The sequence below is a fragment of the Sapajus apella genome, unplaced genomic scaffold (assembly GCF_009761245.1).
Source record: "Sapajus apella isolate SASKATOON/1434 unplaced genomic scaffold, GSC_monkey_1.0 scaffold21, whole genome shotgun sequence".
In the NCBI taxonomy this organism is placed as follows: domain Eukaryota; kingdom Metazoa; phylum Chordata; class Mammalia; order Primates; family Cebidae; genus Sapajus; species Sapajus apella.
The window spans coordinates 22,885,406-22,913,199 of NW_022436961.1; the positions used below are offsets into that span (position 1 = coordinate 22,885,406).

Genomic DNA, 27,794 nt, shown 5'->3' on the forward strand with positions numbered 1-27,794 from the left:
TTAAGCCTGGAACAAGGACATTGACCTGGCCTCCTCACAGGGTTTGGAGGCTCACTCCAAATCACAATTTTTTAAAAAAACTGTAATTTTCCCCGGTGGAGTGCTTTGCAGTTTACAAGCCCCTTAGTTTGAAAAGCTGAATGCTCTATGCAAACATAAGAGGCTCTTTCCTAGTAAATCAAAGCCTTAGATTCATTTCCCCGGGGCCGGGGCAGAGGACTGAATAGTAAAATTGATTTCAGTGTCCACTAGTGGGACGCACAAGGGCTTGAGCTGGTGTAAGGGCTGGAGTTCTGAGTGCCTCGGCCTCTTCTGCCCTCAACTCTGCTAAATGGAAGATAAAATTCCAGCCCATATTCAAAGATGCCCCCCGGCACAGCTTGAGCAAGGAGCTACTGCACATCAGGGCAGAAAATGAGAACATCCGACCCATCCCCATGAGTCTTCTGGGGAGAGAAGCGGCCAGCTTCCTGCCTGCATCCTCTTCATGTGCGCTTCCAAATGAGAACAGGGCTCCCTCTCCTTCCCAAGGCTTGGCAAATGCCAGAGTCCTGCATTGATAATCCAGCCACATTTCAGTGTGGCTTCGGGAAGCTTATAGGCCCCCTGTGCTCTTTGCTTATGGGCTGACCTGAGACTTCTGCTTCAGGGGACTGAGCAATGCTCTAATTCCTTTGGGCAACCTTTGATCTCTGCGGTGTGGCCAAAGGCTTCCGCCGGAACCCCTGCTGCTCCTGCTTCTTGGAGTCTAAATGCTTAGGTCACCACTCCCGCTGTGCCCCCAGGCTCTCTACCCCCATTTTGCTTTCTCCTGCCTTTCCAACCCACTCACCCTTGCCAGAGACCCCCGCTTACCATTTCTAGCTGGTTGGAGAAGGGCATGAGCTTGGGGGGTGTGGACGGGTCAAAGTCCACCCCAGCCTGGCCCCCTAAGTCTCCGCTGGACAGCGCCGTGTAATCTGGGTGGTGGGAGCCCCGGGCTTTCTGGCTGACCTTGATGTAGAAGAAGTCTTCGCTCTTGCCCATTTTGGAGCTGGACTTGCCATGGCCCGAGTCCTGGGAGAAGCCAAACCTCAGCAGCCCGTCGGAATAGCGGTTGAGCTTTTTGAGGTGGGAGGATTTGCGTAGCTTGTACTGCGAGGCCCGGCAGTGCTTGCTGTGGAAGCTGTGGCCGGAGATGAGACTACTGACACTGCCCATGGTGACGCAGGGCTGAGGATGGGGCAGGGCGGGGCGGGGACCTGGAGAGGCTGCGGCAGCAAGGGGCAGTTCTGTCTCCGCGAGGGGACTGCGGTCATAGCAAAGCCCTCACAGAGCCTGCGAGAGCCGTAGACCTGGAAGGAGACACAAGACAGAAGTCAGCCTGGGTGGGAGTGGTTACAGCACAGTCCTTAACGGTGGTTTAAGGGGCGTGTATTCTGACTTCCAAATCTGGGCAGTAGAAAAAAGTGTATCAGCGGTCAGCTCTGTCTCCACTCCTGGGTGCTCCATTCCTTCTTTCTTTGTCTGATAACTCAAAACATTCTCCGGGAGCCCACTTCAGGTGAGCCGCTACTCTAAGCACTCGGGACCCGGCAAGTGACTAAAACAGTCACAGTCCTTGCATTCCTGGAACTTAGGGGTACAGTGGTATGGAGAGGCCAGAAGCGAACCAGTGTGTACTATAGCAAGTGGTACCAGTGCTGGGGGAGAAACTGGAAGAGACAGAACAGAACAGATTTCTGGGAGGTGGCTCTTTTATGCAGGGAGGTCTCTTTTGTTAGGGTAGCATTTAAAGGGGACTCAAGAAAAAGAGGGGGCAGCTATTCACGCCTGTAATGCCAGCACTCTGGGAAGCTGAGGTGGGCAGACTGCTTGAGTCCAGGAGTTTGAGACCAGCCTGGGCAACTTAGAGAAACTCTGTTTCTACTAAAAATACAAAAATTAGACGGGCGTAGTGGTGCATGCCTGTAATCCCAGCTACTTGGGAGGCTGAGGTGGAAGAATTGTCTGAGCCCTGGAGATCAAGGCTGCAGTGAGCCACAGTCGTGCCACTGCACTCCAGTCTGGGCAACCAGAGGGAGACCCTGTCTCAAAAAAATAAATAAATAAAAGAAAAAGAAAATGAGGGGTAAGCTATGTGGAAATCTGGTGGGAGAGGGGTTACCTGAAGGCCAAAGTACAAAAGCCTGAGTCCCTGAGGCAGAGGGGGCTGGCTGTGTGACCTACATGGGAAGCAGCCTGGCTGGAGACAATTAGCAAGTCTGGGAAGGAGAAACAGAAGCCAGGAGCCAGCAGACCCCAGACAATAAGGAGGCTGTGCAGTTCTAACAGCTCTGGCTTTGCTTAGGTTGAGACAAGGAGCCCCTCAAGGGCTTTAAACAGTTGACACCTTGTTCTGCCTTAGGCTGGGGGAGACATTCTGGCTTCTGGTGGGGAAGACCGGGATAGAAGTGGTGAGCTGGTTGCAGAATGACTAATAGACCTAGGGTGGTAGTTGTGGATTGAGTTTTAGATGTGGCGCTGGCTTATGTCTGTAATCCCAGCACTTTGGGAGGCCAAGGCAGGAGGATCACTTCAGGCCAGGAGTTCAAGACCAGCCTGGGTAACACAGCGAGACCCTGTCTCTAACAGTTTTCGATGTAATCTGAGGTTGAGCTGATAGACTTGCTAAAGGATTAGAAGTAGGGAGTGAGAGAAAGAGAGGAGTCAGGGATGATGACAAAGAGAGGAGTTGGGTTGAAGGCATTCAGTTTGCAAATCCTATTTGGCATCTAGGGAGTAATGGAGAGTAGGCAGGAGGGTGAGTGGGCAGCTGCTGGGAGCTGCAGATGCACATGGCAGAGCTGTGAGTGTGGAAATGGCTATAAGACTAGATGGGATCACCAAAGAGTGAATGCAGAAAGACAAGAGAAGCCTGAGATGGTTCACATGGAGTACTCAGCATCTGGAGGTCAGGCAGGTGAGGAGAAACAAAGAAGAGTAGCAGAGAAGGTTTTGATGGTGATCCAGATGTAAAAGACCTAAGAAAGCCAAGTCAAGAAATTGTTTCCTAAGAATGGTGTCAGAAGTGGTGGCTCATGCCTGTAATCCCAGCACTTTGGGAGACGTAGGCAGGTGCATCACCTGTAGTCAGGAGTTCGAGACCAGCCTGGCCAACATGGTGAAACCCAGTCACTACTAAAAGTACAAAAAATCAGCCAGGCAAAAGGGGCATGTGGCATGCACCTGTAGTCCCAGCTACTCGGGAGATTGAGGCATGAGAATAGCCTGAACCCGGGAGGCAGAGGTTGCAGTGAGGTGAGATCATGCCACTGCACTCCAGCGGGGGTGACACAATGAGATTCTATCTCAAAAAAAAAAAAAAAAAAATGGTGTCAAGTGCTGCTGAAGTAAGATAACAATTGAGAATTAGTCAATGCATTTGGCCATGTGGATGTCTTTGGTAACCAAGACAAGAGCAGTTTTGGAGGAATGGTGGATTGAGAGGATTCAAGAGAGAAAGAAGGAGGAAGTCATCACAGCCTTGTTGTTGAGAAGTACCCAGCTGGCTTGGTGTGCATTCCAGTTATATCACCTGCCAGCTGTGACATGGAAGGTAAACTGTTTAACATCTTTAACCTTCAGTGTTAAGAACTAATTCTAAGATACTCTTAAACTTTTTTTTTTTTTTTGAGATGGAGTCTCACTCTGTTGCCCAGGCTGGAGTATAGTGGCATGATCTTGGCTCACTGCAACCTCCACTTCCCCGGTTCAAGTAATTTTCCCACCTCAGCCTCCTGAGTAGCTAGGATTACAAGTGCGCACCACCATGTCTGGCTAATCTTTGTATTTTTAGTAGAGATGGGGTTTTGCCATGTTGGCCAGGCTGGTCTCAAATTCCTGACCTCAGGCGATCCACCTGCCTAAGCCTCCCAAAGTGCTGGGATTACAGGCGTGAGGTACCACACTGGGCACATTTTTTTTTCAAGTAATAGTATAGCATCTTATAATCAATGCTTAAAACAATAATAACCTTGTCAGTCACCAGACAGAAGAGACTGGGATGTCAATACCAGCACATGTGCAGATTCAGACAAATCTCTAAGTTTAGATCACATGATTTTCAAAGCTAGGAGAGGTTTTGTGATTGCCACGCACCATGACGTAATTCTTAGTCAAAAGGCAGGCAATCCAATTAAGAGGGGGAAAACCACACGTTTAATAAAACAGGAGATGCGGAAGGAGCCCCTGTTCTTTGCTCTGCTGTAAATTAAACCATCAACCTTAAAGGGGCTAAAGAAATCCCAGGTGGGGCGTGGAGAATGAATGGGCACAGCTAAAAGGGAGCCAGAAACCCCTGACTCTGTTTTTAAATTTTATTTAACAATTAGCAGTTGTGCATGGAGATTCTGTGACTCTGAATATCATGGCTTTGATTCAAACTTGTATTATTATCCTGAAGAATAAAGAGGTTATGTTATGAATGAATATGTTCTATATTTCTTTAGGAAAAGCACAGCACAACGAAACTTCATCGCCTCAGTTTAATACAATTTTTACATGAAAATCTTTTATTAAACTGATGGCATCGTAGACTCAAGGAAACACAGTGAAGCCTACCTCATAGGATCGTTATGAGAAATTTAAGAAATACCACAATATGATAATGGCTCTGGAACATTTACTCAACACTTAGTATACAGTAGGCACTCAATAAATGCTAGGCATTCTTATTGGTATCTGTTACTTATATTGTGACCATGGTCCTTGCCAGCATCCATCATCCCTATGGATCTTGGGATCTTCAATGTCCACACTCATTTTCTAGAACTTTCCTTCTAAATGCAAACTTTCTGCGTCCCATTCCTGTGAGGTGTGACTTAGGAGCACAGGGTGGGCCCTGCTGATATAAACCTGACACTGACAAAATGTGTTTTCATCCACCAAGGTCATCCATCTCTAGCTTAGCTGAGACTTCTAGGTCCTATGGGGCGAAAATTCTACTCTGGTCCACAGGCAGGGGTGTCATTTTGGGCCAAAAGACCCTCCCGTGCTCTGTGCAACATGCTCCTCGGACCAGGGGCTCCTTTTTTGGCCATGCAATACACACTGACGAGCAACTCTACCTGCAGAGCTGTGCAGACCAGACCATGGGCTGCAGCATCGGTAGGATTCTGATTTTAAAATCAGTTTCTCTGAGGTTTCTTCATTTACAAAATGAAAATATTAAATAGGGACATTAGGGAGATGAAACAAATGAACGGAAGTAAAGTACAACGCCTGGCACATGGTAGGCACTCTGCAGGTGTGTGTGTGATATGTATTGCCTTCAAGCCTATGACACCGCTGGAGGCTATGGACAACATGGGGCTAAAGGGATCTGTGCATGGCTCTCCGGCTCCACCTCCATCTCCCCTCACCTGGGCCTTGAAAGAGCCTCCCAATGTGTCTTTCCCTAGTCTGTTCATCAGAAGCATCTGAAGCGTCCAGGTCATAATATTTCCTCATGTAAACCCTTCCAGGCTTCCAACTGTGTCAGAGTACAATGCACACGCCTCACCTTGCCCTGCCTGTCCACAGGGACAGCCACACTCATCTCTCTCCTGGTGGGTGAACACAAAGCCCTGACCCACCTAGGAGCTGCTGCGCTTGCTGCCCCTGCCTGGAATTCTCCTCCCGGGGCTCTTCACACGGATCAGCCCTTCTCATTTTCTAGTTCTCAACTTGACTCTCACCTCCGTAAGATGGCTTCTCCAGTTACCCTTGAAACCCTTGCACCCTTCCCCTGTTACTATCTACCAACCTGTTTATTCCCTAGGTAATGCTTGCTCTCACCTGTACTAATCTTTTTGTTTTTTTTTTATTTTTTAATTTTAGAAATGGAGTCTCGTTCTGTCATCCAAGCTGGAGTGCAGTAGGTGACACAGTGATCAAGCTCACTGCAGCCTCCAGCTCCTGGGCTCAAGTGATCTTCCCATCTTAGCCTCCAGAGTAGAGGGGGTGACAGGCACACACTATTGCTCCTGGCTATTTATTTATTTATTTATTATAGAGACAGGGTCTCACTAAGTTGCTCATGCTGGTCTTAAACTCCTGACCTCAAGCTATCCTCCCATCCTTGGCCTCCCAAAGCAATGGGATTACAGGTGTAAGCCACCACACCTGGCCATATCTTATTCTTAAATTTAGAGTTCATTGTGTTTATCTCTACCAGGATACAAACACTGTGAGAGCAAACGTTTTTTGTATCTAGAGCTCCTAGAACAAAAAAGGGGAAAATGAGGCACAGAGTCAGGAGGTGGGATGGTGGCCCTGGCCACTCAGCTGGCCAGTGATGGAGGTGGGATTGGACCCCAGGCCCAAACGCCGCAATCTCCATGCTAAAATCGCACATTGCTGGGGACTATAGGTGAGGCCCAGAGATGTTAGGGTTCCTGTCCCAGATAGGAAAGGGAACTTTTGGGTTGGGAAAGAGGGAGCCTAGAGGAGGAATCAAAGGCAGCCTTCTCTAGCAGAACTTCGTTTCCTTTTTGGGCAAATGCCAACAAGGTTGTGAGCTAATGCCAATAACGTTGCAGGCATTTGTAAGCTCTGTCATTCACCTGTACAGCAGCCCTGTGCTGTGTCCTAGAGGGTCAGGAGAAAGAAGACAGGCGATGCCAGGAGCCCAGGAGAGGGGTGGCTAAAGAATGGCCAGCTCCAGTCCTCCTGAGAGCATTCCTGTCCCTCAACCCAGATACCTAGCTCACCACTCCCAGGTCTCCACACACAGAAGAGCTTTGAAGTTTGAGGTGACTTTGGGATCCACTTGAAGCTAAGCTAATCACCTTTAAGTGTCTGGACTTGTTCCACTGTCAACTTGGCGACAGCATTACACAAAACTCGGCTGTGTTCCATCCTGGTTCCCAAATCCATCTTCTCACCTGCCCCCATCCAACTTGCTGTCTCTGCCCTCCATAAGAACAGGGTGAAGAGACACATTTTTATTTTTGGGAAACAAATTCCCATTGGCTGGGAGTAACTCCCTGGGGTGAAAACAAGAAATCACATAGATGCTGGGGATTCAGGGGAGAGGAAGAGAGAAGGAGGACAGAGGGAAGGTAAAGGAACTGCAGAGCCTCACACTTTACATGGCATGGTGACCTACTATGAGAGTTCCTCCTGAAGCTAGAGTTGGGCTTTAGACCTTAAGAGAAGAGAGAGGCCGGGCACAGTGGCTCACGCCTGTAATCCCAGCACTTTGGAGGCCAAGGCAGGTGGATCACAGGGTCAAGAGATTGAGATCATCCTGGCCAACATGGTGAAACCCTGTCTCTACTAAAAATACAAAAATCTTAGCCAGGCATGGTGGTGGGCTCCTGTAGTCCCAGCTACTCGGGAGGCTGAAGCAGGATAATCACTTGAACCTGGGAGATAGAGGGTGCAGTGAGCCAAGGTGGTGCCACTGCACTTTAGCCTTGCGACAGAGAGAGACTCCATCTCAAAAAAAAAAAAAAAGAAAGAAAGAAAAGAAAAAAAGAAAAAAGAAAAAAAAAAAAAAGGAGAGAAAAAGAGAAGAGGAACCCAAAGCAGCTGGTGGAAAGGAACCACCCTGCCTACCCTTCTCAGAATCCAGCCCCAGGACCAGTCCCAGCCCTCGCACCCCTCCCTGACATGACCTCTAGCCCACCTGCACTGTGGGTGGCTGCTCCACCAGGACAGGGAAAGACCCGAGATATTGCGGGAAGCCCTCACTTTTGAGTGACTTCTACTCAAAAGTAGTGGGAGCACCTGAGCTGCCCCTTCCGCAACCCCATTCTGCACTTCCCTTCCCAAAGGAAACCAAGGCTCAAGACAAAGTGACACCTGCCTCTGATGGTCCTTTTCTGGAATGTGGAGACAGAGGCATGGGGTTGCAAAGGGTCTGTCTGGACTCAGAGAGTTTTGAAATAACCTGACTCATCCTCCCATCCCAAACCAATAGTTTCCCTTCCCATGAACTGAAGCAGCTATGCCTTGGCCCACACCAAGTCCCAGGTTCTGGCTGGGAAGAGGAGTGGAGGATTCATGCACGCCCTCCTCCTCCTTTGCCACCATGCAGTATGCAGAGGTCACTCCCCAAGCTGGAGATGCTTAGTCTCTAGCCACCCTGCCTCCTGCCTCCTCCCTCCCACTCAGCTTCTGTTATTTCCCCTCTCGCTCCCTAACATCCTTCCCTCTTCTCCATCCCACACCCTCCATCCCACACCTCCTCCCCTAAGCGTAAGGAGCAGGGGGAAGGGCCGGCCAGCACTCAGCAGTGAACTCAAGGCTGTGCTGCACTGCGGGCATCTCTGCATTCTGCACTTGCCCCTCTTTACCCCATCCATTCCTCCCAACACCTTTGCCCTCTGCAGGCCCACAACGATGCAAACTCTTGTACTGCCCACTCCCCAAGCCTACCCAGCCAAGTGTGTCCTCAGTAACTGCTCTGCCAAGTAGCCTGCTGGCAGGACTGAGCTGATGGGGCTGCAGTATGGGGGTTCATTTGGTCATCTACTCAAAAATATACATTCAGCATCTGACATGGGCTAAGTACTGTGCAAAATGCAGAGGATCAGGTGGGGAAGAGGGGAGGGCAGAAGGGAGGAGAAGTTACTGAATGGTACAGAAAACAAAAGCCAAAGAGACAGGGAAGGACGTGTGTGTGTGTGTGTGTGTGTGTGTGTGTGTGTGTACATGTGTGCACATCTTTGTGTGTGCATGTGTGAACATATGTGTGTACATGTGTGTATGCCTGTCTACTACTTTAGGTGGAGTGGCCAGGAAAGCCTCTGAGAAGGTGACATTGGAGAAGAGCCAGCCTGATAAAGGGGTTTTGTAAAATGATACCATCACTGGGAACAGCATGTGCAAAGGCGCAGAGGTCTGGATGAACTTGGGCTTAGTGTTAGAGCAGCTGTTCTCAGATGCGGGTAATTTGGCAGGACCTGGAGACAAAACATTTTTGCTTGTCATGACAAGGGTGCTACTGTTATTCAGTGAGTAGAGGCCAGTGATGCTGTTACACATCCTATGGTGAACGCACACAACAGCCCCACAACAAAGAATGATTTCACCCAAATTGTCAATAGCTCTGTGGTTAAGAAATCTGGTTTGGGCTGGGGGCAGTGGCTCATGCCTGTAATCCCAGCACTTTGGGAGGCCAAGGTGGGCAGATCATGAGGTCGGGAGTTTGAGACCAGCCCGACCAACATGCTGAAACCCTGTCTCTACTAAAAATACACAGATTAGCTGGGCATGGTGGTACGTGCCTGTAATCCCAGCTACTTGGGAGGCTGAGGCAGGAGCATCTTGAACCCAGGAGGTGGAGGTTGTGGTGAGCTGAGATCGTGCGACTGCACTCCAGCGTGGGTGACAGGGCGAGACTCCATCTCAAAACAAAAACAAAGAAACCTGGTTTGTGGGAAGGGAAGGAAAATATGAGTTTAAAACCCCACTTGAGTCACTGATTCAGTGTGACTCTGAGCATGCTATGTTATCCTCTCTATGCCTCAGTTTCCTCGCCTGTAACATGAAGGTAACCACGCCAGCCCTGCCACATGACTTGATTATGGAAAGGAAAGGAAGTAGGAGCTTAGAAAGTATTTTGCAAAATCCCCAGTGCTGGTTATTCTTATTCTTTCTCATTATTATTCCCCAGGAGAGCTCTCTGAGATGGTCTGTTGATTTGAGAAGCACTGCAGGGCTGGACTCCCAGGGCAGAAGCTCGCCTGGCCACAGAGGTCCTAGTGCCACTGCCTGTCCACAACCGCCCTGAACTTGGAAGCAGGCAGAGACCGGGGTGGGAGATGTGGTTCTTCCCTTCACTGGTGAAGAGCCTCGAGCCCCCTCCGGGCTCAGTTTCCAGCCACAACATGAGGGTCTGGATTAATTTCAGTCTTTTTGTGTGTGTGTGTGAGACCTCTTAAGAATTTAATGAGAGCTGTCAACCCCCCTTCAGAAAAATGCACCCTCCTCCAACCTTTTGGCTCTGACTTCTTAGGGGTTCCCTGACCCCTAATGCCCCTTGATTGACCTAGTTTGAAAACATTAATACATCCTGCTCTGGGGGATCGAACATGAACTTTGGAGAGGAATGAATAACATGGTCTTGGATTACTGACTTCACTTGAATGACTCCCTGCTTCCCTTCAGGAACTGGAGAGACCACTGGAAGTGAAACCAAAGCAAATGCGTGGTATCCTCTCAAGGCAGCCCCGTCCCTCCACACTGACTCCAGCCTGCAGCCGATCCAATCCCCAAGAGGCGAGCAGACTTTAGACCACTCGAAGAAGGGTGCAAGGTGGAAGAAGGGGTCTGGGCGGTCAGATGGGCAGGCCCTCTAGACTGGCAAGCAGGGCTCAGGGAACGGTGTCTCCCAAAGGCTCACCCAATGTCCATCAGACATCCCACACCAGAGCTTCCTTTACCTTCTGTTTAATAAATTTTTAAGATATGGAAATAGGTAGAAAAGTAACCCAAGTACCCCATGCAGAATTGACAGTTGTTCAAATGTTACCATATTTGTTTCAGAAATGAAACAAACATCTCAGAGTTGGAGTCCCCATTCCCTATTCCTTCACCCCACTCCCACCCTTAATCTCTCTCCCCAGGGGGAAATTTCTCATGATTCGAGTGGGAACATTTTTGGATCATTAAACATATATTAACATCTAAGTGGACCCAGCTAATTTGTGGATTTTTTAGTAGAGATGGGGTTTCATGTTGACCAAGCTGGTCTTGAACTTCTGACCTTGTGATCCTCCTGCCTCGGCCTCCCAAAGTGCTGACACTACAGGCGTGAGCCTCCACGCCCAGCCTCCACCTCATTTCTTTTACGCTACTTAGATGTTTCCGTTCTGCTGCAAAAACCCTCTTTTATATGGTGATTTTTCCACATGTGGAAGCTTTACTAAGATTTATTTTATTGGGGTCTCAGAAGCTGTCTAGTTTTCAAAGCCCCCTTCCTTAAATTAAACCGTCCAAGAGAGGTGACATCTAGGACCGCTATTAGCCAAGACATCAAAGGAAGGCAGCAGCAATGAGGCAGAGAGCCCCGAGTCAGACTTGGTTGTGTTACCCTGGGGGTGGGGAGGAGAAGTTGCTGTTACTCAGAAGAGGGGCACTGACAGAGCTGGGTCCCAGGGAGGAGCCCTGTGACCAGGTGAGGTGAAGGAGCTTTGGCCAAGCAGAGGGGTTGACCTGCTGCAGGTACAGAGGAGCTCCCTGCCCTTTGGCAGCCTGGAACCTGAGGCATAACTAGCCAGGCAGGACTTCAGCCGTCCTCTGCCCCAACTGCTTCACTACACCCTGAGGCCACAGCAGAAAAGGGACTTGCCAAGCTCGTATCAAGAATTCCAGGCTCCAACCCTGTATTTTGTCTATTTTACTAACAGGACAGGACTAAGTGGGTTTCATTTACAGCTGAGCGGAAGAGGGAGGGAGGAGAAAGAGCAGCCCCTGATCTACCTGGGGCCGTGTGGAAAGGGGAAATGTAGGGTGTGTACGTGTGTGTGCGGCGCTGCTCTGATTCAACCCTGTGGGTTCAAGTGTACAGAAGGCAGAGGAGGCTGTGGCTTCAGTCCCAGGTTGGGGAGCAAGCTGCCTCCAGGAATGGGTGGTTGTGGGGCAGGGATCAGAGCTCTGCCTGGAGCTCTCTCCTTCCCACTGGGCCGGCATCACCAGCCCAGGATAATTTCTAATCTTAGCCATGGGAACCACGCCTTTGCATTTTCATACTCAGTTCCATCTGTGCAACCTGGAGAACTTCACACTCACTATTATTCATTCACATTGTCCCCCAGGGTAGACAGCATGGCAAACATCTTGTTGACTACAGAGAAGACGAGGAGCAAGGCCTCTCATAAAGAACTTGAATTTCAGCTAGGTGTGGTGGCTCATGCCTATAATCTCAATACTTTGTGGGGCCAAGGCAGGAGGATGGCTTGAGGTCAGGAGTTCAAGACCAGCCTGGGCAACATTGTGAGACCCTCCCTGCCATGTCTATAAAAGAATTTTTTAAAAATGAGCCAGGCACAATGTCACAATGCCTGTAGTCCCAGCTATTCGGTAGGCTGAGGTGGGAGGATTGCTTGAGGCTAGGAGCTGGAGGTTGCAGTGAGCTATGATCATGCCATGCACTCCAGCCTGGGCAACAGAGAGACTCTCTTAAAAAAAAAAAAAAAAGGTGGGGAGAAAACAACCCTTGAATCTCATCATGAAACCTCAGCTTCCTTTCTAAGAAAGAATACAGTCCTGTTTCAGGCCTGGTCCCATTTCCCTGCTCTGGGCAGAGCCCAAACCCCTCGATCACAGTTGCTCCTTGGTGCTCAGCTCCCTTGGCCCTCAGCCTGCATAGCCTGCAGACAGCTCTTGCCTCATCTAACTTCTCAGGGGTAAAAGTGTCACCCCACTTATCTTTAAACCCCATTTAAGGCAGAGCTAGGGCTAAAGGTTATTTGTATCACACATAGGGTCAAACACAGTGCTAAGAACATAATAGGTGTTCAATATTTTTTTTTTTTTTGATACAGAGCCTCACTCTGTTGTCCAGGCTGGAGTACAGTGGTACAATCATAGCTCGCTGCAGCCTCAACCTCCCAGGCTCAAGAGATCCTCCTGCCTCAGCCTCCCAAGTAGCAAGGACTACAGGTATATGCCACCATAACTGTCCAATTTTGTGTAGAGACAGAGCAGGGCTTACTATGTTGCCCAGGCTGGTCTCAAATTCTTGGGCTCAAGTGATCCTCCTGCCTTGGCCCCCCAAATGCTGGAATTACCAGTGTTAGCCACCATACCTGGCCCTCAATAAATATTTTTAATAAAATCAGCTCATAAGGAGGCACAGGGACTACTGACCCAGTTCACAGAAGGGAAGCTGAGACCCCCAGAGGGCATGTGACTTAAACTGAAGTCTCCACACATGCAGATACCGAAGCCAACTCTATATACCACCAGAACCCAAATCTGGTTTTCACCCGAAGATTCATCACTTAGACGTTGAGTCAATTGGTCACCCGGGGGGAAGTGCATCCATCTTCTTTCTCAACAACCAATCCTGTTCGGAGTTTTGAACCAAGACAAAAAAAAGCAGGGCAGAGTTTCTGCTTTTGAGGATCTGGTTGAGAGATCTGACAGCTATGTACACCTAAACATAAAGGATTTAAAAAGTAGTACTAATTTAACTGAAAATGCAGCTTTCTTAGGAATTTGCTGAGTTAGAGCCAGTCCATCTCTGCCCCTAACATGTAAGTGGTTTTTAATTTTTTCTTTTACAGAAAAGGTGAAAGTTACTCTCTTGGCTGGGTGCGGTGGCTCACGCCTGTAATCTCAGCACTTTGGGAGGCCAAGGCAGGCAGATCACCTGAGGTCATCAGTTCAAGACCAGTGTGGTCAACATAGTGAAACCCTGTCTCTACTAAAAAGGCAAAAATCAGCCAGGCGTAGTGGCACACACCTGTAGTCCCAGCCGCTCAGGAGGCTGAGGCAGGAAAATCCCTTGAACCCGGGAGGCAGAGGTTGCAGTGAGCCAAGATCGCACCACTGCACTCCAGCCTGGTCAACAAAGTGCGACTCCATCTCAAAACGAAAAAAGAAAAAAGTTACTCTCTTATCTGCCTCACCTCTCAGGCACCCTGGTGGAGGATGCTGTCTGGGCTGTCAGGTCCCTGGTTTCTGGTATTGTCCTTGTGTTGTTTTCCTCCTGCTTCTTTGTCTCCAGGGTGCTGAGAGCCCAAGAGTTCAGACCTGCTCTCCGTGTGCGGCTGGATAACAGTGAGGTGCAGGGGTCAGGGGGAGCTGTAGTCAGGGAACAAGCGCTCTAATTCTGGTGCCGCCTCACTCCTGCTCTGAGACACTCATCTCACTTTCTGGGCCCTGCGTACTCTTACATGTCGCTGGCACAGTTGCAGGTCCTTAGGATGAAACCATCAGGCATCATTCATCAGACCTCACATTACTTGTTTATTTTTTGAGATGGAGTCTCACTCTGTGGCCCAACTGGTGTGCAGTGGCACTATCTCAGCTCACTGCAACCTCCGCCTCCCGGGTTCAAGTGATTCCCCTGCTTCAGCCTCCCGAATAGCTGGGACTACAGATGTGCACCACCACGCCCAGCTAATGTTTGTATTTTTAGTAGAGACAGGGTTTCACCATGTCGGCCAGGATGGTCTCCACCTCTTAACCTCGTGATCCACCCATCTCAGCCTCCCAAAGTGCTGGGATTACAGGCGTGAGCCATGGCACCCAGCCCAGACCTCACACTTGGCACACACTTCATTGACGCGTTTGCATTATGCCCTTGACCAAAGACCCCAGACCGATGGGTCTGTTGTGTCATCAGGCAAATGATTCAGTCTTTCAAGGTCTCCATTTCCTTGTGTGTCAGATAAGCACAGTTGATACCAAGGCCCAGCCATTGTCAGGATTAAATGAAATCACAGATATAAAAATGCTTGACCACAGTGAGGACAGCACATGTCGGATGCATTGAAACCAAAGTGCACGTGAAATTATAGCGCAGTAGCATGGAAAGATGCTAGAATTAGATCCTTGCTTGTCTTAAAGTTAAAAGAGCAGGTCCTTTAGGAAGGACTCCCCTCCCCCACCCCCACTCCCTTCTCACCAGACCTGCCTCCAGGAGGGCAGCTGCTCTTGCAGAGAATTGAGAGCAGTCCCCAGGCATCTGCCAGCTGGGGCTGGGGGGCCCAGGCTGCACCAGACTGGTGGGCGGGCCTCCAGCCAGCTCCCCAGCAGAAGTCTCTCTGGGGCTGAATGGGGCACGTGCCCAGGGCTAATTGACTCCCCTTTTATGATGATTATCTCCATTCCCCCTCCCCCCACATACATACTCTGCCCGATCCAGCTTTCCTTATCTGAATTCCTCCTCCTGTTTGTATTCCTTGTCCTTGACCCTTCCTCCCATTTGCTGCTCTAGATGAGGGGGAAAGGGGTCGGGGGCCAGGGCTGGGGCAGGGGTGAGTCTTTGAGCTAGTTAATCATCTCAGCCCAGGCTGCAAACCTCCCGGTGCTCAGTTTGCAGATGCCTAAAGGGCTACATGTGCAAAGCTCAATACAGATTTTCTGAGTGAATGCATGAATGAAAAAGAGGCAAGCATGGAGGAGGAAGTGGGTGGGGATCGTGGGCAGCATGAGGAAGGGCTGAGGTTGCTGAGGTGCTGGGGAAAGAGGCTGCTGGTGGGTTGGGAGCAGGGGCCCACGCAGCTCTCAATTAAATGCACTTGGATTCCATGGAAAGGCAGAAAGTGAAAGGGAAATCGCTGGCAGGCTGAGTCATTCCATCGAGTCGAACAATCGGAAGCAATTCGGCTTCCCACTGCTCTGGAGGAATCAAAAGCCACTCTGCCGGGCGGCTTACAGGTCGTCAGCGCTCAGCTGCCGGGAGCCTTCCTCCGTCCCGGTGGGCAGCTTGTGTCTTAGCAGCGTTGACTGACATTTCTCCCCAGGAACAAGATTACCCACCAATCCCAACCTGCACTTCCCCCTTCCAAAAATAAAGCCACAGTTACATGCAAAGCTCATGCAAATTTCACCCTGCTGTTGTTTGTGCTGCAGCTGGTCCCAAGTGAGAGAGCAGAAGGCAGGGTTATCCACATTCATGGCTTGGACACCAGGGCCCAAGTGAGCCAGGCACCGCCGGATAAGGGAGCCTCTTCTGAAGACACGTGATACAGATCTTAAATGGGGGAGTGGGTGCAGAGGAGGCCTGGGCATCTGGCTAGACTCCCTCCCATCTTACCTGGACAGACAGACTGGAACCTGGGAGCAGATGGGACTCTAGAGGCCAGAATGTTGGGGGCAGATGGCCCCCTGCCTGCCAAATTTTTAACACCCAGAGTGAAAACTAAGTGGGCACCCCTGGAAGGTGAATTTAAACATCCCAGGTCTGAGTCTGAGTGATGAACCAACATGAACCAACAGAACCTTGGACGGAGATTAAAACACAGGTTTTACCCATTGACAAACTCGGTATGCTGAGGCCAAGTTCAGGTTCAGTAGGGAAGAATCCATGGAAACTGAGCAACAGCATGCATGGGCAAGGGGGAGGGGAGTGGAGATGCTGTGAGCTCCCTAGGTAGGTTGATAGCTGGTTAGCCTTTGGCAAATCAGACAATCCCAAATTGGATGGGAATTCTCTCAACGGATCTCTGACTGTGGGATAGCTTTGTGGCTTCCTTCTCTTCAAAATTCTGATCTTCCTTCACGATCCCCAGCTCCACACTGTCGTCCTCTTTATTCTAGACCAGGATCTTCCATGAGGGAAATGCTGCAGGTGTGCGACTCTCCATTCCATGCCAGGAGATGGTGTGGACACGGGAGCCTCTCACTAGCAGGCACCCTTGAGCAGAGGGAGGGTGTTGGGACCCTTCGGGGCATCACAGAGGCATCTGCCTCATTCCACCTATGCCCGAGGCCCTTCCTGAGCGGGCAGGACCAGGCGTCCCAGGCAGTCAAACACACTGGCACCAGATCACAGATGGAACCACAGAATGGAGAAAAGCTGTTAAGGCCAGAAGCACGTCAGTGCTCCATGAGACCCACAGAGGGTAGGTGACGCGTCCTAGGCCATGCAGTGAGGCAGGGGCAGAGCTGGGCTGGAAGCCTGACCTCCCGGCTCCCTCCCCAGGGCTCTTTCCTTTTACATGGTTCTTTCACAATAGAGCAGGAAGGAGGCATAGGTGGAGGGGGAAGATCATTCTATGCTGAGAGACTGCTACAAAAATACTCCCATCACACCAAGGATGAAGCCAAGTCTCCCACCCCAAATCCCAGCAACCTGCGGCTTCCTGTGTCATCAGCCATCAACAGTGGCTGAAGGTAGGTGCTAAGTGCTGTCTTTCCATGGAAAATCAAGGGCAATTTGGAGCTTGTGAGTTTGGATGGGGCAAGACACAGAGGTGGCAAGACAAAGAGTAGACAGAAGCAGGCAGCCTGGAAAGCCCTCTGCCACCTCTGACACCCCTGGGAGGGATCTTCTTCGGGCAGGGAAGAGGGAGAATTTAGGACAAAAGGCATAGGCTCCTCCAGGAGGTGGGCAGATGTGGGAGAAGGATGAAGGGTGGGAGAAATGCAGTAGAAGTCTTAAAGATGCTCCCTCCCCTTCTGTCCTTACACTCACCCCTACTGGAGTAGGGCTCTTCTTTTAGATGCACTGAGTGTGTCGTGTGTCTGTGTGTGTGTGTTGGGGGGTGGGGCGAGGTGAGGTGTGGAGCAGGGAGACATGGTTGATTTCAGATTTCTGGGTTTTGGAACTCAGAAGGGATTGGAATGGAGAAAGCCCTGGCAGGGGGCAAGGCTCAGATTCCTGCCTTTATGTGCTGGAAATGACCTGGTATGGCATGAAGCGTTTAACCTGGTCCCTTAGGGAGGGCAGCTTTGGGTGCCTGGTGCTGTCTGTGTGTGCCTGAGTGTATTTTTGTGTGCTCAACAGCATGGGAGTCTGTGTGCACAAGCCAGGAAGCCTGTGGCCATTCCCTACGAGTCCCTACCTGTCCTAAGTTGAAGCTCTCTTGGTACCCTTTGATGTGTCTGGCTGAGGAATTTTGACTCCCGTGTCACCTCTGCCCTGATTCCTCAAGCTCCCTGCCTCCTCCTCCAGGGCTCCTCAGTGAACTAGAGCCTCATTTAGCACAAGAGCCTCTATGCCTGGGTTGAGCATCTGGCCACTCCACCCTCCTAGAGCCTGCAGGCCCCACAGCCCCTGACAGTGACATAATTAACCTCTTGTTGGAAGCCCAGATTTCCTGCAGTGTTGACCCCCAGCTGCCACCTTCATCAGCCGTGCCCCTCTGTCTCCGTGAACCTTCCTGCTGAGCGTTACCAGCCGGCAGGGCCAGAGGTGCTTAAAGAGGCTCCAAAGCCACCTGTAGATGCCAGGACATCAGGACCACTCCTGCTTCGCTCCTGAACCTCCTTGCCCTTCCGGGCCCGGTGATGCTGAGTGGCTTGTAGGCTCCCACTTGGCATCCTCTCAGTGCTTTCCCACCTACTCCTCCCTCTGCCAGAAGCAACCTCCCTGACCATGGCTGCCTTACCAGTGCAGGGGATCCTGGAGAAGCACCTCTCCCTCCCCCTTGCCTTCCGTAGCTGTGTCTGAATAAAGCAATGCCAGTCCTACTCTCTGATAAGAAATCAAACCCAAGACTATGCACTTCCATTGCCTGTGGTTTGGTGGGTGTGCAATGGCTGCTGGACAGCCTAGCCATAGGCAAGGAAGGTGAAAGCAGGGCTGGGGCCTGGCTTGATGTGCCTGCTGGGGCAGGAGCAGCTGAGCCCAGTAAGTGTGTCAGCACTAGCTTTGACAGGTAGAGAGAGCTGCCACCGGAGAGGTAAGTGGCTGGGAGCACCTGTGCATTTTTTTTCAATATTCACAAGTACTTATTGAACATTTATTGTGTACAGTCTCCATCAGGGCCCTGTAGATATAGCAGTGAGAAGAAAAGAATCTGCCTTTGTAGACAGTAAAATCATGTCAGAGAAAGAATGAATTTAACTTGGCATTTGAGGCCCCATGCAATCTAAGCCCACCCTGTATTCCCAGGTAATGTCCCACTATTTCAAAGTAGAATGACTGGGCCTGCTTCTTGACTGATCTACGGTGTGCAGGCACTGATACTCAGGGTTGCATGTGACCTCCAGAGTGACCTTACTGGTATCCCTTGACTTCCCTCAAGGGCCCGTCTTGCCTTTTCCCTCTCCTGTGGCTTTGCTCATGCCAAATTCTCCCTTCTGAGCTTGACCACCTTCCCAGATCAGGTTTTCATTGGTTTTCCCCGCTGGGTGGACTTTGTGTTTTGAAGAGGTGCTTTTGTCCACTAGATAGGAAACTCCTTTTAAGCCCAGATGCCAGTGGGGACCCAAGAATCAAGACCTCCTAGCTGGCCTGTGCTTCTCCTGCTCCCTTTTGCATTTCTCAAATCCTCTCAATCCTTTGGCACTTTCCAAGCCCTGTACCCACCTGTGCTGCCACTCTCCCTGCAGACAACTTCATCTCTATAATAAAGAGATAAGTAGAATCATTGGGAGGAAACTCCCTCAATTCTCTGAACTCATAAACCTGCAACTGACAGGACTGCTGCCTCCTCTGTGCCTGTCACCATGAAATAGAAGTCTGTCTTCATCTCAGACTGATCCTTCCAGCCACGGCATGACTGTCGTCAACTCCAACCTTCTCACTTCCAGTTTTCTATTCTTCTCTCCCATAAGCATCTAAACGTGCAGAAGTCTCCCAAATCAAAAATGACATACAAGCTCCTGGACTCCATTTTTTTCTCCAGAAACCGCTCGTTTCTCCTGTTCACAGCCAGGCTTCTGGAGAGAGAGAACATCATACTCACTACTCCACTTGCTCATTTCTCACTTGCTCTTCAATCCACAAAGGCCCTAGTTTTTGAACCCACCAATGCACTAGAACCACTCTCTGGAATGTTGCTAAATCCAATGGACCTTCCCCAAGAGTTAGCAAACTTGATCGGTCGGCGGCTCTGCCTCTTTCTTTTTCATTCTGTGTATTTTGAAACACTGCTTCCTCGGCTTATCTGAAACTATGATTGCCTGGCTTTCCTCCGGTGGCCCAGCCTCTCCCTCTCTGTCAGCTTTGCCACTTTCGTTCCCTAAATGTGGATGCTTTTCAGGCTGTGTCTGAGACCCTGACCTCTGCTCCACTCTGCTGAAGCCTTCTGCACAGCTTCAGCTGCATCCGCATGGAGGTGATTTTCAGATCTTTATCTGCAGCCAAATCCTCCCCCCGAGCACCTACCCTAAACATCAACCACTCTTCCCTGGGAGGGGCCACATCTCACCCTCAGCACATCCACAGTAGAAGTCTTCATCTCTCTTCCTTGCCAGGACCCATCTGCCTTCAGCACGTACTTCCTTGTGGAATCCCAGTCTTAGTGAATAGCACAACTGTGACCAAGCCAGAGCCCAAGAAACCGAAGCAAACCAGGAGCTTTTGATTCCCACTCAGCCCTCACCCTACGTCTGACCAACCACCAAGCTCTGTCTCACTATTGCTTTTCCTCAAAACCAGCATTTCCCTGCAATTCCACTGCCACTGTCTTAGTCTAAGTTGCTATTATACTTTCCTCGCAGTATTAATAGACCTGTTATTTGCTTTTTTTCCTAGTTCTCCCAAGGATACTCTATTGTCCCAAAAATAAAGCATAAACATCTTAACATGGCAGAGAAGGCCTTCATGACGGCACTTTGTATATCTTTGTATCGTCATGTCATCCGCCACCACTTCCTCTCCCTACCTCCCCAATCCTGCCCTCCATCTATTCTGAGACTGGAGTTCTGCAAATCTGTCATTTTCTCCCTCGGACCCTGCCCCAGTTTTTCCCATGCTTGTCCCTAGGCCCAAAGCCTCTGGGACTTTGCTCAGAAGTCACTTCAGCTATAAAGCCTTCTTGTGTCTAGGAGGCCCCATCTGTGTGTTCTTATGGCGGCATTAATCACTCTGTAGCACTCCTGCTCCCTACTCCGAGCTCCTTCTCAGTAGATGGCAAGACTGTCTTTCACCCAACACTGTACTTCCAGCTTCTAGCACAGTACCTGGCCCAAGACTCAGTGCATGTTTGTCGAATGAATGGATAAGCGTGTGTTTATGCATCATATTGTATTTTATGGTGCCTGGGTTCGACCAGCTTTCCCAACTGCAGCACCATAAAACACTCGACACAGTGTGTATTTACGAACTTTTCATCCCTTCTCCCTATCCTAGGGAACCCGTTGGAATACACTAGGTAGTGTGGAGCACAGCTGCAATCACCTCCATCCCACTGTGTGATGGAGGCTTCTCCAAGTGGGCACTCATGCCTCAGTAGTACCCTCGCCTGAGCATCGGGTCCAGGGCAGTGGGCGTGTGGAGACTGTGGGCCTAAGAGTTAGACTCTCCTCATGCGGAGGTAAAATTACAGCTGGACGAGGTAACCCACTGGGGTATAGATGCATGCACCAGCATCCACACTCCCTTGGTATTGGGTTTTTCTGCAAACCAAGCTTCACTTTATGAAATTAATCTGGGACACAGCACAACCAACTGTCCCGATCTGCCTGGGACTGTGAGAATTCCTGAGATGCGGATGTCAGTAATAAATCACCAGAGAATTCCTAGTAAAGTGGGATGTGTTGGTGGCCCCACCTAAACTGGAAGTTAGGATTTGTACAAAAGAAGATTGAATTAGTTCTCAGTGACCCCTTGACCTAACCCTTGGACCCTCACTGAGTGGGCTCCCTGGAGTGCTAGGATCAAAAACAAAGAGTAGCTGCCACGAGACTCTCTCTCTCTCTCTCTCTCTCTCTCCTCTCTCTCTCTCTCTCTCTCTCTCTCTCTCTCTCGTGTGTGTGTGTGTGTGTGTGTGTGTGTGTGTGTGTGTGTGTGTCTCAATGGGATTACCTCTTATGGCTCCCCCAGAGCACCTGCCCTAAACATCCAACTGCTCTTCCCTGGGAGGGGCCACATCTTACCCTCAGCACATCCACAGTGGATGTCTTCATTCTCTCTTCCTTGCCAGGACCCATCTGCCTTCAGCATGCCCTTCCTTGTGGAATCCCAGTCTTAGTGAATAGCACAACTGTGACCAAGCCAGATCCCAAGAAACCGAAGCAAACCAGCCATCAGTCAACCATTAGCATAGTGATCTTGGGGTCCTGGAGGGAAGTATCTGAAGGGCAGTGGGCTGGGGACAGAGACTAACGTGTGTGGAAGAGATGGATAAGTCATTAACTGGGAACAGAAAGAACTGTGGCCGGGTGTGGTGGCTTACACCTGTAATCCCAGCACTTTGGAAGGCTGAGGTGGGTGGATCACCTGAGGTCAGGAGTTCAAGACCAACCAGGCCAACGTGGTGAAACTCCGTCTCTACTAAAAATACAAAAATTAGCTGGGCCTGGTGGTGCATGCCTCTAATCCCAGCTACTCAGGAGGCTGAGGCTGGAGAACTGCTTGAACCCAGGAAGTGGTGGTTGCAGTGAGCCAAGATTGTGCCACTGCATTCCAGCCTGGGCAACAGAGTAAAACTCCATCTCAAAAAAAAAAAAAAAAAAAAAAAAAAAAAAACAAAAAACAAAAGAATTATGCATATGGGTTAGTTCCCAGCCTTACCTTCCCCCACCCAGAAGAAGCTTTCCTGTCAACCCCAGAGAGAGGTGGGCTGGGAGTTGGGGAAGGGCCTGAGCTGTAGGAAAAGTCTAAGAAGGCATACAGAGGGAATCCTAAAGGGTAAGAGGCAACCTAGGGGTAGGAGAGGAGAAAGAGAAGGAGACAAGGAAGGGCAAGAAAGATGGAAGTGCTGGTGGGTCCAGTCCTAGCAGCAGAGGGAGGAGTGAGACCTGGACTCTGGAGAGCACCTCAATTGTGATGTAAATGAGTGGCTGGGCAGAGTGAAGGGACCATGTGGGGAAGGGTGAGGGTGCAGGGCAAGGGCAGCAGTATGAGCTGAATGCAGAGGCTGTATCATAGCTGCTGGTTATGAGGATCGGATTTCTTTTTTGCAGATGTCACATGCCGGGGTGAGCTGTTATTAACCAAAAGGAGTCAGGGCTTGGTTGCAAGCAAGGAGGTATGTGGTTGAGTACATTTGAGCAGCGGCAGAAGAAATCATGTAGCCTGCAGAAATGAAGGCAGCTTTTTGGGACTGGAGCACATTTTAATGGGAGGAAAAGTCTATAAAGCTAGTAGCCCCCTATCCCCCATTATAATATAATCCTGGGATAGATTGTTTTATTCATGTTGAGATACAATGGTTTAATGAGTGAATGAAAATGATATTATAAAATATATATTTGGTCTTTGACCACATTTCTTGGAATACAACTCCTAAAATCCTTAGAATCTTGAGAGAGAGAGAGAGAGAGAGAGAGAGAGAGAGAGAGGGGGAAAGAGAAAGAGAGAGAGAGAGAGAGAGAGAGAATGTGTGTGTGTGTGTGTGTGTGTGTGTGTGTGTGTGTATGCTAATGGTTGACTGATGGCTGGTAGCTTCAGAATAGGGCAGGTCACCAGAAAGATCAAGGCAGGATTAGATGGTTGGGACTTTCAGCCCCTGTCCCTAACCTCTGGGGAGGAGAGAGGACTGAAGATTAAGCTGATCACCAATGGTCAATGGCTTAATCAATCATGCCTATGTAATGAAGCCTCCATAAAAACCTAAAAGGATGGTTCAGGAAGTTTCTGGATAGTTGAACACCTGGAGCGTCTTAGAGGTTCGTGTGCCCAGGGAGGGCATGGAAGCACCTCACCTCTTCTCCCATGCCTTGCCCTATGCTTCTCTTCATCTGCATCCTTTGCAATATCCTTTATAATCAACCAGTAAGTGTGTTTCACTGAGTTCTGTGAACTGCTCTAGTAAATTAATCAAACTCAAGGCTGGGGTCATGAGAACTCCAATTTATAGCCAGAAATACCAGGGAAAAAACCTGGTAAAATAATCTCCAGGTAGGTAGTGTCATAAGTGCATTGAATGAGAGGACATCAGAGGGTCCTCAGCATAACTGATTGTTTGCTTGTTGGTTGGGAAAACCCCACACATGTGGGAATAGAAGTCTCCTGTGTTGATTGTTATGGTGTGAGAGCAGAGGAAAATGGTTTGTGTGTTTTTCCACTTAGTATTTACTAAAGATGTTCCCAATACTGAACATTAGGATTAAGGGTAAGCATGTCAGAGGCATTTGAACAAGAGCAACTCCATGTTGAATAGGGGCTGGGTAAAATAAGGCTGAGACCTACTGGGCTGCATTGCCAGGAGGTTAAGGCATTCTAAGTCACAGGATGAGATAGGAAGGAGACGCAAGATACAGGTCATAAAGACCTTGGGGATAAAACAGGTTGTGGTAAAGAAGCCGGCCAAAACCCACCAATACCAAGATGGCGATGAAAGTGACCTCTGGTCGTCCTCACTGTTCATTTTATATGCTAATTATAATGTATTAACATTGCTAAAAGATATTCCCACCAGCACCAGGACAGTTTACAAATGCCATGGCAATGTCAGGAAGTTACCATATATGGTCTAAAAAGGGGAGGAATCCCCAGGTCTGGGAATTGCCCACCCCTTTCCTGGAAAAATCATGAATAATCCACTCCTTTTTAGCATATAATCAAGTAATAACTATAAGTATATTCAGTTGAACAGCCCATGCAGCTGCTCTGCCTATGGAATAGCCATTCTTTTGATTCTTTACTTTTCTAGTAAACTTGCTTTCAATTTATGGACTCACCCTGAATCTTTCTTAAGTGAGGTCCAAGAACCCTCTCTTGGGGACTGAACTGGGACCTCTTTCCAGTAACAAGCATATAAGGCTGGTATTAATTTCAACAGGGCAAACCAATAAAATGTTTAAGAACTGGGCCTTTAACTGTGGATTTTCATTTTGTAGGCTAATCTATGAGTTGGAGGAAGTAGGGTAGGGTGTTAGAAAATTCCAGCCACTCCAGGTGGGCGAACTGTCCTAAAAGCACCATTTTCTCTGTTTCTATGCACCATAGTGCCAAGAATCTCATGCAAGATCCAAAACAGCAGGATTTGTCAGCCTTTTGGCCATTTCCCAGTAGGACTGGCTGTGTCTAATGCCAACTCTGGCTTGATGCAGAGCTTGGGAACTCTGGGACTGGAAGGAAGCCGGGAACAGGAGAACGTGTGTGTGGAAACAGTCCCATCTACTATGAGCACCTTGGAACCTCTTGCTCACCATTGTATCACTTAGCACAGCACCTGGCACATGCTTGTGTTACAGTAGGTAGTTGGGCAGTCATGAGCAGGGCAGGAGAGCTTCCCACTTAGGAAGGTCAGGTGACCATCAGATGGTCAGGTGGTTGTTACAGTGTCTCTCTAAAATAATAATTGGTCCCAGCTGGTGCCAGGGAAAGGCCATCTCCCGGAAGGTAAAAACACCTGAAGCTGGTGATCAGCAGCTTCCTGATGAGATCGCAGGAATCAGGGGAGTGGGCTCAAGCCTGTGTACTAAGAGGCAAAATGGTGGAGTTTAACTGGTATATGACCTGCCTCTAGGAACATGATGGGTAAGGGGAGAATGAGCAACCTCAAAGAGGTTGGAGGAAGTGTTTGTGAGCTGGTGATAGGAAAATAAAAAATAACAGACATCTAGCTATTTGCCTTAGAAATTGCTGGACTTTGGAAGGCTGAAGTGAGACAACTGCCTGCAGCCAGGGGTTCGAGACAAGCCTGGGTGACATACTAAGACCCCAGTGCCTACAAAAAATTAAAAAATTATCTGGGCATGTTGGCATGTGCCTGAAGTCCCAGTATTTGGGAGGCGGGGTGGGAGGATCGCTTGAGCCCAGGAGTTCCAGGCTGCAGTGAGCTACAATCAAGTCACTGCACTGTAGTCTGGGTGATGGAGCAAGACCCTGCCTCGATAACAAAAACAAAAGCAAACAAACAAACAAACAACAAAAAACAGAGGCTGAGCATGGTGACTTAGGCCTGTAATCCTAGCACTTTGGGAAGCCAAGGTGAGCAGATCGTTTGAGTTCAAGAGTTTGAGACCAGCCTGGGAAACCTGAGACCCCATCTCTAATAAAAACAAAAAAATTAGCTGGGCATGGTAGCACATGCTTATAGTCCTAGCTACTCAGGAGGCTGAGGTGGGAGGATCACCTGATTCCAGGAGGTTGAGGCTGCAGTTAGCCATGATCTCTGGGCAACAGCCAGAATCTCTGTCTAAAAATAATAATAATAATAATAATAATAAAGGTAAATTGCTAAAATTGCCACAGAATTTTCTTTTCCTGATTTCACTTCCATCCCAAGAAGTAGAATTGCTACTGACTGAGAAAAAAGCGAAGGAGACCTCAGACCATCCTCCTACACAGGAGACAGTGAAAGTGCTCTTATTCCCTTAGGCACCACCCCAACCTCAGAGGAGGTTGGATTTCCCTCCTTTTCTCAGTTCTTCCTTTCGAAGAATTGGCCCTGATCTTCTTAGAGTAGCCCACAGTAAGGGTGCACCCTTCCTTCTGCTTTCATCTGCCCAGTAATAGCGCTAATTGGAAGGACTTTGGCTCCTCCCGAAGCCTGGCTTTGTCAGGCATAACAGTTCTCTCTCATTCTCTGGATGTGGCTCGTGCTCCTGCTGGAAGCCTTCCTCAGAGTTCACTTGTAATTCAGGCCTCTGTGAAAGGCCCCCTTACAACTTGCTCATTCACTGTACCTCATTGTCCCTGCCCATTCATTGATATTCATGGGGATAATTCCTCCCATTGCCACATGCACAGAGGCGCGTGCACATGTGTTCAGACCCCATGTCCCATTAAAGTGAGGACACTTGAAATAAAAAGCAGCACTGCCTGAATGCAGAACTGCCCTCCCCTTTAATAGCTGGGGAGTCGATTGCACTAATGTTATTTCAAGAAGTACCAGGAGAATTGGTGGGCGCAGCAGAGCAGGGAGGGAGGAAGGGGCAGGGTGGTCCTAATATTTCCTTTTCTTAAAGCACTGTCAGAAACATCACTCCAGACAGACACAGCTCTCCTCCTCCCATCTGTCCTCCCTAGATCCAGCCAGTTCTGGGAGCCACACTCCCTACTTTCCACCTGGGCATTAGCCTGGTATTCAAGGCTCTCTAAAAAATGATTTACAAATGCCTCCCAGACTTACCTTCTACCTCCTCCCAAGGTTGAATTCTTCTTTAACCAGCCAGGTCTACACCTATGCTCTGCAGCTCACATTTTGCTTATATATTCATTCAAATCATTGGCTGGGTGCGGTGGCTTCCGCCTGTAATGCCAGCACTTTGGAAGGTGGAGGCTGGCACATCACCTGAGGTCGTGAGTTCGAGACCAGCCTGACCAACATGAAGAAACCCAGTCTCTACTAAAAATACAAAATTAGCCGGGTGTGGTGGCGCATGCCTGTAATCCAGGTACTCAGGAGGCTGAAGCACGAGAATCACTTGAACCCAGGAGTTGAAGCTTGTGGTGAGCCGAGATTGTGCCATTGCACTCCAGCCTGGGCAATAAGAGCAAAACTCCGTCTCAAAAAAATTATTGCCCAGGGCCTGGGTGGTTGCAGTGGCAGCAACAATAGTTGTTTTCCCTGAGCGACTCAGCAAAGACGGTGTCTTCTCAATATTTTTTAATGTAATGGTTAACAAGATGGCTGAAGAAAATCATTACAGAAGCAGGACAAGAATAAGATTGTAAGATAGGAGAGGATATCATTTGGATGCTTGTCCCCTCCAAATCTCATGTTGAAATTTGATCTCTAATGGTGGCAGTGAGGCTTGGAGGGAGGCGTTTGGGTCACAGGGGGGTAAATCCCTCAAGAATAGGTTAGCGCCCTCCCCATAGTCATGAGTGACTTCTTGCTGAATTAGTTTGCACAAGAGCTGGTAACTGAAAAGAGGCTGGCACCTCTTCCTCTCTCTCTTGTTCCCTCTCTTACCATGTGATATGTCTGTTCCCACTCCGCCTTACACCATGGATAAAAGCTTCCTGAGGCCTTGCCAGAGCCGAGCAGATGCTGGGGCCATGCTTGTACAACCTGCAGAGCTGTGAGCCAAATAAACCTCTCCTCTGTATAAATTACCCAGTCTCAGGTGTTCCTTTATAGCAATGAAAAAAAATGGACGAATACAGGAGATAAAAGAGAAAAGCGCTGGTGGAAGGATGGAGCTATCATTATAGTTGATTCTGCTACCATCCTCCCAAAGGATAGCCCCTGGACACCCCCGGACCTTTGGGACCAGGCTCCTTTCTCTCTGATGTTAGGACCAGAACTCCTCCCCTGAGTATTGCAATCCCACCACCAGGACTTCCAAGACTCACTCTAGTTCTGCCTTTTCATGAAGAGGGC

General features: G+C 49.3%; 1 protein-coding gene across 1 annotated transcript in view; it reads right to left on the bottom strand.

The window, feature by feature from the left end:
* LZTS1 (leucine zipper tumor suppressor 1) overlaps positions 1–27,794 on the bottom strand; it is a 59,054-nt gene that overhangs the window by 8,404 nt on the left and 22,856 nt on the right. Inside the window, exon 2 of the mRNA XM_032288392.1 lies at positions 856–1,334. Coding sequence (XP_032144283.1) covers positions 856–1,200 — 345 coding nt within the window. The 5' untranslated portion in view covers positions 1,201–1,334. The remainder of the gene's footprint in view (positions 1–855; positions 1,335–27,794) is intronic.